At 37.9% G+C, this 12937-nt stretch overlaps 1 protein-coding gene across 1 annotated transcript in view; it reads right to left on the bottom strand.

Moving 5' to 3' along the window:
• Positions 1-8966: 8966 nt before the first annotated feature.
• AGGF1 (angiogenic factor with G-patch and FHA domains 1) overlaps positions 8967-12937 on the bottom strand; it is a 32683-nt gene continuing 28712 nt past the window's right edge. Inside the window, exons 13-14 of the mRNA XM_032157009.1 lie at positions 12381-12480; positions 8967-11117 (exon numbers count right to left, since the gene is read on the bottom strand). Coding sequence (XP_032012900.1) covers positions 10920-11117; positions 12381-12480 — 298 coding nt within the window. The 3' untranslated portion in view covers positions 8967-10919. The remainder of the gene's footprint in view (positions 11118-12380; positions 12481-12937) is intronic.

Here is a 12937-nt window from a genome sequence, read left to right on the forward strand (position 1 = left end):
TTATTAGAGTGCAAGCTTTGACTCTGTCACCTGACATTCAAGTCCCCCTCTGCCCCCGTGCCAGTCTTATCCCCTCCCCTACATATGCCCTATGCTGCAGCCAAATTGGACTCTGTTCTTCCTGACAAGACCTGGTATTGGCATCTCTATGCCTCAGTTTGCCTTCCCTCCACTTTAAAAAGCCTCTTCAGTCTCGGTACAAAAAACATCCCACCCATGTTCTAAAACCATGCTTTCCTTGATTTCTCCTCACATCAAGACATTTCTTACTGCTCTAGTCTCCTAGCATTTTGTGTCTCACAACCCTCAGGACAGGCCAGCTAGTGTATGGCTATGGGTTTTTATCTCACCTCCCCTGCCTGACCCTGGGCGCTTGCGGGGAGTATACTCACCCTACTCCCACAGTGCCTTGCATTCCGTAGCTGCTCAGTACATTAACCCATTCAATGTCTTTAAGATTTTTACAAGTTAGTTTTCCTGTAATTACTAATCATTTATCTCTAATTCTGAGTAAAATTCACAACAACAAATAAAAGGAAATAGCAGTAATAATTTTTTAAGCTGTTTAGTCAATAAAGATTTAATGCGTCAGTTATTGGACTGTTTGGTTTGAAGCCAATCAACCAACTATTCTGGTATGTAAATCTACTTTTTTATTATACAGGTAACACAAAATGTATTGCCTCAATCGAGGAAGAAGAACAGAAAAAACAATACCCCAAAATCCTGTCACCTCTGTAAAACTACTATTAACATTTTAATGTATTTTCTTTTGTCTTTTGCAATTTTTATATTACTTTAGTAATAGTATAAGTTATTTTCAAGTATTGGAACTTAACTTCTTCATATGGATTTATAAATTGGGCTAGATGATCTGAATTTCCTTTTTAGAAGGAAAAAAAAGACTTCCACAAATGTTACTCTTCTATCTCACCAATTGTAAGAACCATTAAAACATAGGAAAAGATTTAGTCTTAACTACTCCCTCAAAGATGGCTAGTGCGAGCCTGAATGTCCTGTTCAGGAGATGGAGAACAATTAACCTGAGTGCTGAGTTAAGGGAAGAGGTTTTTACTTTCTGCTTTATACACTTCTGCATTGTTGTAATTTTTTACACAAAGTATGAATTACTTTTATGATAAAAAATTTTGTTTGTAGACAAAATTCCTCTTTCAGCATTCAGCATCCTTAGTTAAAATAAAATCTCCAACGAAAGCATGGATATAATCCCCATTTCCAGAAAATCCTAGAAAGAAATGCAGCCCTTATTCAGTCCAACTCCATTTGATAGATTAGGAAAATAGGTCCCAGAGAGTGACCTGTCCACTGTCAGGAGATGGTGGCTGTGGCGCGTCATCTGACTCCAACCTACTTAATGCATTTCAGCCTCTTCGGCCTTGAGGGCTCCTGCTGCTCACCTGAAATCATTCCCAACCCACAAGAGCAGGTTCCCTGGGAGGATTCCTGAGAACACCTACACACAAACCTCAGAGATCTGCCAAGACATTCTCTTTCCCATAGAACTACTTAATATTTTTCTATCAAATAGTTGCCCAATGACCTGCTCCAGTCAAAACTCAATCTGACTTGTGACTACAAAGTAATCTGATGAATCCCAAAAGTATATACAAATCTATCCATCTAAGTCATCTTCTCTTCAAAGTAGAAGAGCTGGAAGACTATACAGTTATTCCCAAAATGCTTCAACATTTCTGGAACTCCTCTCTTAGAGTGGCCTTGAGTCCCTAGCACATTCTTTAAAACATCCTTGAGTTGTCAAATACTCCTCTTTCCAGGATAAATTTGATTTTTTAAAAGAACTGCCAATTATTCAGAGTCTGGTGAATATGGTAGATGATTAACCAGATTAACATTTCTGGTTAATAAGGTGAGATTATAATAAAACAATGATAATTATTTTAGTGTGGCTCATAAATTGGTCTTGATAGTGGTATATTAAGGTTAAGTAAAGGCAGCATGGTCACCGTACAGATTAAAGCCCATTTTAGTTGGCTTATGATGTGAATGAATTCAGGTAGCACTGGGAGTCATTATATGTTTAAATAGTATTAAATGTTTCTTTTTATGAAAATCTTAATTATGACATTCTCTGAAATCTGGTTTCACAGTATTAAAATGAGGCTTTAAGGAAAAACATTAAATGGTAATGAAAGCTTTATTCTTTCAGTATATATTCTCATGGGCTTTTGGTCAAGATAAGTAATGACCAGATGAATGAGCTGGCAACCTTCTGCCCTCTGAAGTCTACTAGTAATTGGAAGCTAAGTAAAACGTTGTCACGTGTTTAAATACATTTAATAATATTCCACCAGCTTCTCCCTGTATTCTGCATGCTGGGCAATGAAATACCATAGCATTTTAACATAGATGAAGAGTCAGTTTTTTAAAGGAAGAATTTCCAAAAGTCATTCTTCGCTGGGCATGGTAGTTCATGCCTGTAATCCCAGCACACTGGGAGGGCCAAGGCGGGAAGATCGCTTGAGCCTAGGAGTTGAAGACCAGCCTAGGCAACAGAGGGAGACCCCGTATCTACAAAAAATTAAAATTTTTAGCCAGGTGTGCTAGTACACACTTGTCATCCCAGCTATTCAGGAGGCTGAGGTGGAAGGATCGCTTGAGCCTGGGAGGTGGAGGCTGCAGTGAGCTATGACCATGCCACTGCATTCTAGCCTGGGCAATAGAGGAAGACCTTGTCTCAAAAAAAAAAAAAATGACATTCTTACATAGCAGGCAGACATTGTTTGCCTCCATTCACATTAACTTTCCCATCTGTGTCTGCTCTTCACCCTCCAAAGACTTTTTGATTTACATGTTTTCCATCACTTCCAGTTTCCAGTGACCTGATTCCTGTTGCATTTTTTTTGTATAGTTATGAACTGCATAATGCAGTTTCATTTTTTTTGGTAGAGTCATGCACCACATAACGTTTTAGTCTATGACATACCACACATACAATGGTGGTCCTGTAAGATTACCATACTGTATTTTTACTATACCTTTTCTATGTTTAGATATGTTTTGATATACAAATACTTACTATGTCAGAATTGCCTACAGTATTCAGACCACAGAATGCTGTACAGGTTTGTAGCCTAGGAGCAATCAGTATACCATATAGCCTAGGTGTATAGTAGGCTGTACCATCCAGGTTTGTGTCAGTACCTCTACGATGTTTGTACAGTGAAGAAATCACCACCGAGACATTTCTCAGAACATATCCCCATCGTTAAGTGATACATGACTGTACTTAGTGCTCAGATTTAGAACCATAGAAGCCAGATATCTGAGCAGGCAGTTATTATTCTCAGGTAGAGGAGATACATAATTGAACAAGGGGCTGCAGCCTCAATGAGGTCTGTTGTCTACATACCCAGAACTCTCAAACACATGACTAAAAAGATTTTGAAAGCACAGTTTATAAGATTCCCCTAAATAGATCTGGTTTAGAAACAGTCTGAAAACATTAAGAAAAAAGCCCCAAATCCTTCCCGCATCACACACTCCACCCAAATTTTTGCTTTAAAATGTTGGCTTTAAGACTTTGGAATGAACAGAAACTATTTTGGATTAATACTCTCTGGAACTATCAAGGCCTGCATGTATTACTTGGCTCTTACATTCTGCCAAATCCTATCTAAAAATAAATGTAAGCTCCATGACGGCAGGGAGCCTTGACTGTTTTATTCACTGTTGTATCCCTAGTGCCTAGAACAGTGCCTGGCCTATGCTACGTGCTTCATGGCTATTTGCTGAATTAATGTATGCTGTTGAAAGCTTTTTACATATGGGGATCTGAAATCTACTTCTTCTTGGAATTCTCCCTGTAGCTCTTGTGCTCCATGGAGTACTGAGAGCCAGAGTTGCCCGGCTAGATCTCCCTATCATTCTTCCAGATGACTCCATTTCCAAAGTCATGTAGAATCCATTCCTCCTCCTTTGAGGATGATGAGAGTCACCTACAATAACTTCTGTCCTTTCTCACTATTGTCTACCAATCTCCTCCTCATTCTCCAATATTCACTTAGAAAGCCAGCTCCTGACTCAGTCTTCTCGTCCACACCTATCTCCTACTGCCTTGTGGAATGAGGATGACCCATCCACTACTTGCTAGCCTCATTCCTCATCCTACCTGACTTCAATAACCACCATCCCTACTCTGGGATTCTACTCCTACAACCATGTCCTTGGTATTGCTAGCATGGATAATAACAATGCTAATAATCACTAATATTTGGAAGCTTATTATGCACCAGTGTGCTCAGTGCCACACAAACTTTATCTCATTTAATCTTCACCAAAACTTGAAACCACCTTTGCAAAAATTATGATAGTGAAAGAGATTTGACCTAACTGACTCCATCTTGCTTCTAACCTCCATGCTGTCCTTGTTCATTCCTGGGCAAAGACCAAACTAACTTTTAGCGGAACTTAGTTTATATTTTAACTTTAAAACAAAGATGATAACAACCCTTTCCTGAAACAAACCCCCTTCTTGCTTGGGGACCAGACTGCCTTTGTAGGACTAACAAATTAGCCGAAAGATTAGAAATTATGCAACCAGAGGCCCTAAGATTTGAACCTCTCCAATTGCTCCTAGGGATAAAATAACTATTGTAAAACCTAAGATTGGTGGTTGAGATGTCTTTCAGACCCTGCATTCTGATGCACCAGCTGGAGCCACCCAGACTGATAATCTGGCTCAACCAGTCCTGGCTCACCCAGGAACAGAAGACAGCAAGAAGAACCCACTTTGACCCCCTATGATTTCAACTCTGACCAAACCCATCAGTACTCCCCACTATCCTAGCCCCCATCTGCCAAATTATCCTTAAAAAGAAAAAAAAACAAAAACAAAAACCCAGTCTCCATTTTCAGGGAGACCAATTTGAGTAATAAAACTCGTCTCCCATTTAGCCAGCTCTGCATGAATTAAACTCTTTCTCTATTGCAATTCCCCTGTCTTGAAAAATAGGCTTTATCTGGGCAGCAGGGCAGTTACAAACTCCATAGAAGACACCTGGGTAGAGAGGTTCAAATAAATTTTTAAAGGTCACTCAGCTTGGAAGTGGTAGAATTTTAGTTTAAACTCAGGTCAGTCAGACTCTTCAGCCTGTGCTCTTAATCATCCCTGTGGGATGGAAAGAATCAAGATAGAAACCTCAGCCCTGCCACTTCTGTCACACCGACTTTTTGACTTTGAGCAAAATAAAAACCTCTTAAGCCTCAGTTTTCTAATTCATAAAATGGTGTCCAGAATAAAGAATGTATGTTAAGGGCCTAGCACAGTGCCAGACGCAACCCAAATGTGCATTCCATCCATTCAACCAAGAAATGCTTATTGAGGACCTCCCAAACATCCAATCCTGTGCTAGATGCTGAAGATAGAGCAGCGAATAAGACAAAGAAGGTTCCTGCCTTCCAAGATGTGCACAGCATTTGGTGGGTGCTCAATAAATATTTGAACAAACTCAAAGAGGTCAACCTACTCTCAAGATTTCCGGTCACCACTCTGCCGTCTTTCAGTCAACCACAGTTATTCTGCTATAAAGCAATCTAATGAGGTTCCTTTCCTGCTTAAAATCCTTCAGTGGATTCCTCATTGTCTCAGAGATAAAATCCTTCATTTCTTAATTGTGTAAATTTCGTAACACAATATGCGGTTTTGGGTACAGGTAAGAAGCTCGGTTTTGTTCACCCCTTCTTTGTTATGCAATCAAACCTATCTGGAAGCTTGAACTGCAAATCAGATGAATGTAGACCTATTGTAGTTAATAAGCCTGAGAACTGGAGTCACCACAGTTTGGCATCCTAAACTCTCCCCACCTCATCACACAAACATAGACTCACAGCTGCAGCTCCTAAGGCAATGCAATGGGTTCTTTGAAAAGGTTTGAAAATCTGATTGTAGGACACAGCCCATTAGTGCGTTATGAAAGCAATTTAGTGGATGCAATCAGTGACGTGGAAAACAAGAGTGTATTACATGAGCTTATGGCAAAGTACTGGTATACAAAATCTATGTTACATATGCTATGAACATGCTCGTGTACTGAATTGTAATACCAATTGTATTCATATTGTAGATCATCATCAAAATAGTTTGAAAGCCATTGTTGTAGATCCTCTATGTAGCCTCAGTTCCCATGTTTCTTCAGTCACAGCTTGATAAAACTCCATCAAGCCACTTGCAGTTACCCATTGTTTGCTTCAGTGCCTATGGTTGTATAAACCAGATGTGATGCTAGGCTCTAGGGATGCAATAGTAAGCATACCCAAGGTCCTCCTCACATGGCACTTAACAATCTAGAGAAACAGAAATATTATACTAACCACACTAATATGTAACTGTGAACCAAGCTAAGTGGTCTAAATAAAGAAATGGTTTTTCAAAATACATATCAAAGGCAATTAATCTAGTCCAGGGCTTCAAAGGAGGCATCCCTGAAGATTCAATGAGCAGAGACCTAAAGACTGTGTGAGAATTAACTATGTAAAATGGGGGAGGAAGAGCATTCCACATACAATACAATGTTAAGAGGCTCTGTGATGAGAGAAGGCAGCTGTGTTTGACAAACTGAAAAAGGGGCCAGCATGCTAGGGCCCAGAGAACAAGTAGGAAAGTGACACAAGATGAGACCAGGAAAGCTGGCAGTGGCCAGATCCTTTAGGGTTTTATGGGCCTGGAGTTTGTTTTATGGCCTCAAAGTAATGGGAAGCCAAACAGGAGAGACGATGATATGGAAGTTGTCTGCAGTGTGGAAGATGGAGGAAAGAACGCCTGCAGGAAGACCAGTTAGGAAGCCCTCAGAATAATTTTGGTGAGTGGTAACAGTGAACTGATTTAATATATTGGAAACAAAGGGGAGAAAAGCTGGTGGTTGTGAAACAGAGGCTGACTCAGGCTTCTGGCTCACACAACTGGATGGATGGTGTTACCAGCCGGAGAGAGTAAACTAGAAGAGACTAGGTTTGGAGAAGATTATGGAGTTAGTCTTGGAGTTGCATTTAAAGTGACTCTGAGGCGGATATATAAGTCATAAGCTCAGAATCAATATCCTAAGACAGCCTAGAAGTCATGAGTTTATAGATGGTAAGTTAAACTGGGTATATATGTGAGAAAAATGCCTGGGTTTGAGCCATGAAGGCTTAACCACAAATTTACCCACTTCTGGGTAAATTCTTACCACAGATGTGTATATACATACACATTAACCACACACCTGTTTACTTTTTTAAAGTTCAAGTATAGAAATAATAAAATGTGAAAGTTTGCTCACTCTAGGTAATTAGCAACTCACTACATACCTTTGTAATTTGAAAATAAAAATGGGATTATGCCATATATACTTTGCTACAATCTGCTTTGTGAGATATTCTTCTATACTAGGGTATACACAGTTCGGTCATTCATTTGAATGGCTAGAAAGTATTACATAGTAGGGATGCATCAAAATTTAAGCAACCCTGTAGTCCCCACTGATGGACAGGTACGTTATCTGGCAGTTACCTACCTGCCCATTCAACATCCACTGCCCCCTTCTGCTTGGTTCACTGAACCTATTTCATTCCAATGGCAACATTCTCAGCTGCAGGTGATGGTTCATGACTGGCTTAAGCCAAATGTGACCATCTTGTTACCCACTTTTATAGCATCTCTTCTATGGGTAGCCATGTTATCTGGTTCTGGCTAATGACCCTAAGAAGTCAGTTTCTGAGTAAGCTGTTGTTTTCCTAAAAAAAGAAAACTAACACTACACTCGGCTCTTTCCTCTTTCTTCTTGCTTTAGGTATGAATATGATGTCAGAAGTTTCAAAAGCCATTTTGCAACTACAAGGCCATAAGCAAACACTAAGATTAGTAAAACAGAAAAGCAGAAGAGACAGCCTGGGCCCTGAAACACACAGAAATATAAGTAACCACTGCCTCATTTTAAAGAATCAAAATGCATTTCCACTTTAAAGGCTGAAAAAGTAAAACGAAATGTTTGAATCAAAGATTCAGAGCACAAATATAAGTTATGCCCTACTAAAAGCAGCACACTTAGAACAAGACGGTGGGGAAAATACTTTCAACTGTTCCTGAGACTGCCTTTGAGTTTTGGGTCCACAAGTGCTTTCTGGCTCCCTGCCAAGGACATCCCTCCGTCCTGCAACTTTACAGAATGGCCTTTGTATGCAATCTCAACGTCTCTTGCTTTCCCTTGTTTGAGATTTCTATCTTCTTTGCCTGCTCTTTAAAAATATGTCAAATTAAGAAATAATCTTTTGGACAGGCAGGGTGGCTCACGCATGCCTGTAATCCCAGCACTTTGGGAGGCTGAGGCAGGCAGATCACCTGAGGTCAGGAGTTGGAGTCTAGCCTGGCCAACATGGTGAAACCCCATCTCTACTAAAAATACAAACATTAGCCAGGCATGTTGGCATGCACCTGTAATCCAGCTACTTGGGAGGCTGAGGCACGAAAATCGCTTGAACCCAGGAGGTTGAGGTTGCAGTGAGCTGAGACTGCACCACTGCATTCTAGTCTGGGCAACAGAGCAAGACTCTGTCTCAAAAAAATAAATAAATAAAAATAAAAATCATAAAAAATAAAAAATATTCTATGAAAAGTCAGAAGGTTTTTGATTTGCGTAAACCATTACGTTCTATAAATGCAGGATAAAAATGACACATCAGAAGTAACACTTGTTTCAAAAGCAGAAAAAAGTTCCTCTTTTTGAAGATAAGAGTGCTTCCTCTATTTAATACTGGAAAAAATTTCTATTTTACTCTGATGTTGAAAGTTTCTTCTGTTCTCAACTTTGCCAGCTTCTTATGTTCTGGCAAAAATATTAGATGTTAGATTTCTTAAAATTCAGAACTTGCAGCTCCACTTAAAATACATACTTAAAAGCTACTCAGAAAATGTATAGTGTGATTAAATATTTAAAATTAGACACAAAAAATTTATGCAAAATTCAAACTGTATATAATTCACATTTATGCTTCTAAACAAATAGAAGCTCACATCTGTACTACTTTTACAATTTACAAAGTGCTTTTATATACATTTTCTCATTTGCTATTCATGACAGACACGTGAGACAAATATTGTTATTTTACAGATGGAAATGGACCCAGACATTATTCAGTACTTTAACCACTAATAGTGGAACCCTGAGACTTTAGATCTGCAAAGGGGTTTAATAATGCAAATATCACATATATTTCCATTTTTAACACCATATTTAAGTTTTCCATTTTCTTAATAGAAAATGATAAAAAATGTTTTCCCCAATATAATAATACAAATAGAAAATATTATAGACAGTCATATACTAACCTAATGACCAAGATTCACCAGAAGCAAAACCTATTTGGAGGGGTCCTATATTGTTACATATATACAAGGCACCAGCACCAGAACCACATTTAGACTAATACTTTTTATTTCTAATTAAAAGAAAACAATGCAGGGCACTCCTGCAGCCTGCAAGTCTAATTGTACATACGTATGTGTCAGACTATGCAGGTGGCCAAGAAGAATGCAAAGAGATATTTTATCCAAATTTGGAGTTTAGGGCCTGATTGTCCTAGCTTAAGCCCATAGGAACTTGACAACTTGTTCATACCTCTCATCTTTAGTCATAGTTTCTCCTTCTCCATCACCTTTTCTCCGTAACTACCCTGTGCCATTTAGACTGGAAATTCTAACAGGTAGCTTTTTCTTTCTGAATTATCTTTACTACTGTATAATTTTTATTTTCAGAATATTCCTTATTTCTACATCTTGAAGACATTTCTTTATAGTAGATGGGGGAGCTAGAGCTTACATTCACTGCCAGAAAAGGGTCAGTTCCAGTGTTAATTTCCCAGCAAACACCTGAGAGAAAAACTGAACAGAAAAGAATAGTGATAGGTGGCAGAACAGTGACACCTGTGCCCAGAAAGCCGCACTGCAATTGTCTAATATTTGAGGCTCTCCTTTGTTATAACTCTGCCAATTTAAACTAGAAAATTCTGGCTGCTTGAAAATTCAAAGCAGATCAATACATTTAAATCACCGGTTCAAAAAATCACTCTTTTTCATGTTATAATGTTTTTATTGCAATTGAGGACGTTTTCAATAAGTATCTTGAGCTTGAGGCCCTGGCTAAGTATTCCTTTTGTACTAGAAATCAGATTTCTCTGGCACAATTCCATTGCCTGCAATGGTCTTTATCAAAACTACAAAAGCCAGCACACTATTTCAATATGTATTCAGTTGTTCATATCTAAATATCTCATTAGCTATGAAACAAACCAAATATAAATGCTGAATATATAGTACATAGCAACAGATTCTTCACAGAAGAAAACAATGAAAGACTAATTTTCTACAGCATGTTACCTGTTCATTAGTTCTTCAATAATATTACTTAGGCTATTTCAAGGATAACAAAATGTATGCGCCACTACCCATGTTTTCTCAACATTTTTTATCTAGGTTCTAAAGGGAATAAATGAGGAAGCATATAGTCAGATTTTTTTTTATAAACTTCTGATGTTTCTTTTGTTGTGCATCTTACATGAATATATGGAGACAAGAACAGATGTACACTTAAGTCATTAGTAGTTCTATGAATTTTGCTTCTATGGCTAGTTGCTTATATGGATGTTGTAAATGACAAGATAATGATGTTTGATAAACTCATCCGTGCCCTGCAAACTTTAGTCTATTTACTGCATAAATTGGTTCAGTCACTATTTATTAGTTTTAAAAAAATGGTTTTTAAAAGCTGCAAACCATACACATTTCTGAATCAGGAAGAGGTAAACTGTGACATAGTTCCCCCGTGCTGCTGATTCTTTTGGGGAGAAAAAATAAGTTTCCAAATTCTATTTTTAAAAAAACTAGAGTTTTCTTCTATGATTAACCTTCACTCTAAAGTCCCTTTTACCCAAGGAATGGTCCCTGGGTCATCTTTTTGAGGCTTAGTTTCTGGGAAGTTTTCAGTAAACCGCTCTCGTGCTTTGTCCCAGTTTTTTTTGTTCTTGTTTTGGAGGTGAACATCTTCAATTGAGGATGGTGTGCCTGTCCCCAAGCCTGCATGTGTTCGCCGAAGCTGAAGCTGGATCTGTTACCAAAAGTTGAGCAGAGGACTTATTTTAGAGTCTAAACACATTGAAATCTGCTGTGTCCAACTTAGGACTCTATAATTTTTTGATTTATTAAAGATTGATGCAAAAGAAAAACCTGTCAAATGCATCAAATACATACAGGAATATGTATACCTTTATACATGGAACTTACACTCATTTTTCTATGTTGTCTTGCCTTGTCAATAAGTACAGCCTACTTTACAGAAAATAGAGTGCTCCTTAACTAGCAATCACCAAATTTCATTTAGATGCTGCTGAGTATGTCATTCCACCCTAACCAGAAAAAAAGGCAATGGATATGTTTAAACCCACTGTCCTATCCTTACCTAAGTAAGTGAACAAGCAGGTTAAACATTAATAACCATAAAAGAATTTGATTGTTTTCATAACAGGAGGGGAGCACTTCTCAATATTTTAAGAACATTCAAAGCTACCATTTACTGAGTGCCTAATGTAAGGTACAATGCTTAGGGGCTTTATCTTCAAGACAACCCTGAAAAAGAGTTCTTATCCCCATTTTTTCATAAGAAAACTAAAGTCCAAACTTGCCCAAAGCCACATAGCTAGTAAATGATAGAGCACACATTCTAACCTAGGTCTGACTACAAAATCCTTGTTCTTTCCACTGGACCTCAAAAAAAATGAGAAAGCTGGTATATACTCACACTGATCCATCTATTATTTCTTTAGGTACTAAGTCATTATCCAGAAAGTTCTACAGTCAGGTTACTTATTAAGGTTTGTGTGAAAGATAACCCAAACCTCCTATGAACCATGGGACCATTAATTAAACCACTATGTCGTTTTCCAGACATTATTCTCTATATTTCATGTTACATGCTCTGATTCTTGAACCAAACAGATTTTTCAGCTCATAGACAATCCACCTGTTTGTAAACTAACACTGTGATTGTTCTTGAGAGCTCAGTACCAGGCACAGTATGATAGTTATTAAAAATGACTCTAAAACACAGAAGAACCTTTGGCTCAGGAAACTACACTTCTTACCCTAGCTTTAATGTAGGAAAAAAAACTCAAAAAGAGGCTTTCTAAAAATATAAAACACACAACAAAGCACATGTATATATTTGGTAATTGTGAATGCCACAAAGGCAGTAATCATGTCTCCTTTTGCTTTCTACTATATTCTTAGCACTTAAGACAACGTTTGACACATTAATGTACACAGTAAATGTCTGCTCTAGGAATAAATGAATAAAAGAAAATGCAAGGCTTACCGGAGTTTTCATTCCTCCACCATCCTTCCCCAGGCCCTCTCCTTTCTTCCAACCCATCTTCTCCAACATCTTCCGACCTTTGTTGCTATCAGTAATTTCACTTTAAGGAATATTAAAATGATAGTTGATTTATAAAAGATCTTTTAGGTCACATTTATAATAAATTCATGAATTAAAAATAATTGGTACAACTACTTTAGAAAACCATTTGGCATTACCTAACAAAGTTGAAGACACACAAATCCTACTTAGAAAAGCATGTGCATGTGCACCAAAAGACACAACGATGTTCTTCCAGCAAATCTAATAGCAACAAATCAGAAATGATCCAGATGTCTGGCAATGATTAAAATGGATAAATTGTGGTACAGTCGTACAGTAGAATATTATTCAGCAATAAAAATAAACCATATCTAACAAAATAATGTGGAACAAAAAGAATACAGACACAAAATAAATATTGAATTGTTCCATTTCTTTAAAATTTTAAAATAAGTGAAATTAATCTATTGCTGTAAGGATGGTGATTACTTTTCGGGAGGAGAGCAGGACAGTGA

Source organism: Hylobates moloch, unplaced genomic scaffold (genome assembly GCF_009828535.3).
Source record: "Hylobates moloch isolate HMO894 unplaced genomic scaffold, HMol_V3 SCAFFOLD_6, whole genome shotgun sequence".
NCBI classification, from domain to species: Eukaryota; Metazoa; Chordata; class Mammalia; order Primates; family Hylobatidae; genus Hylobates; species Hylobates moloch.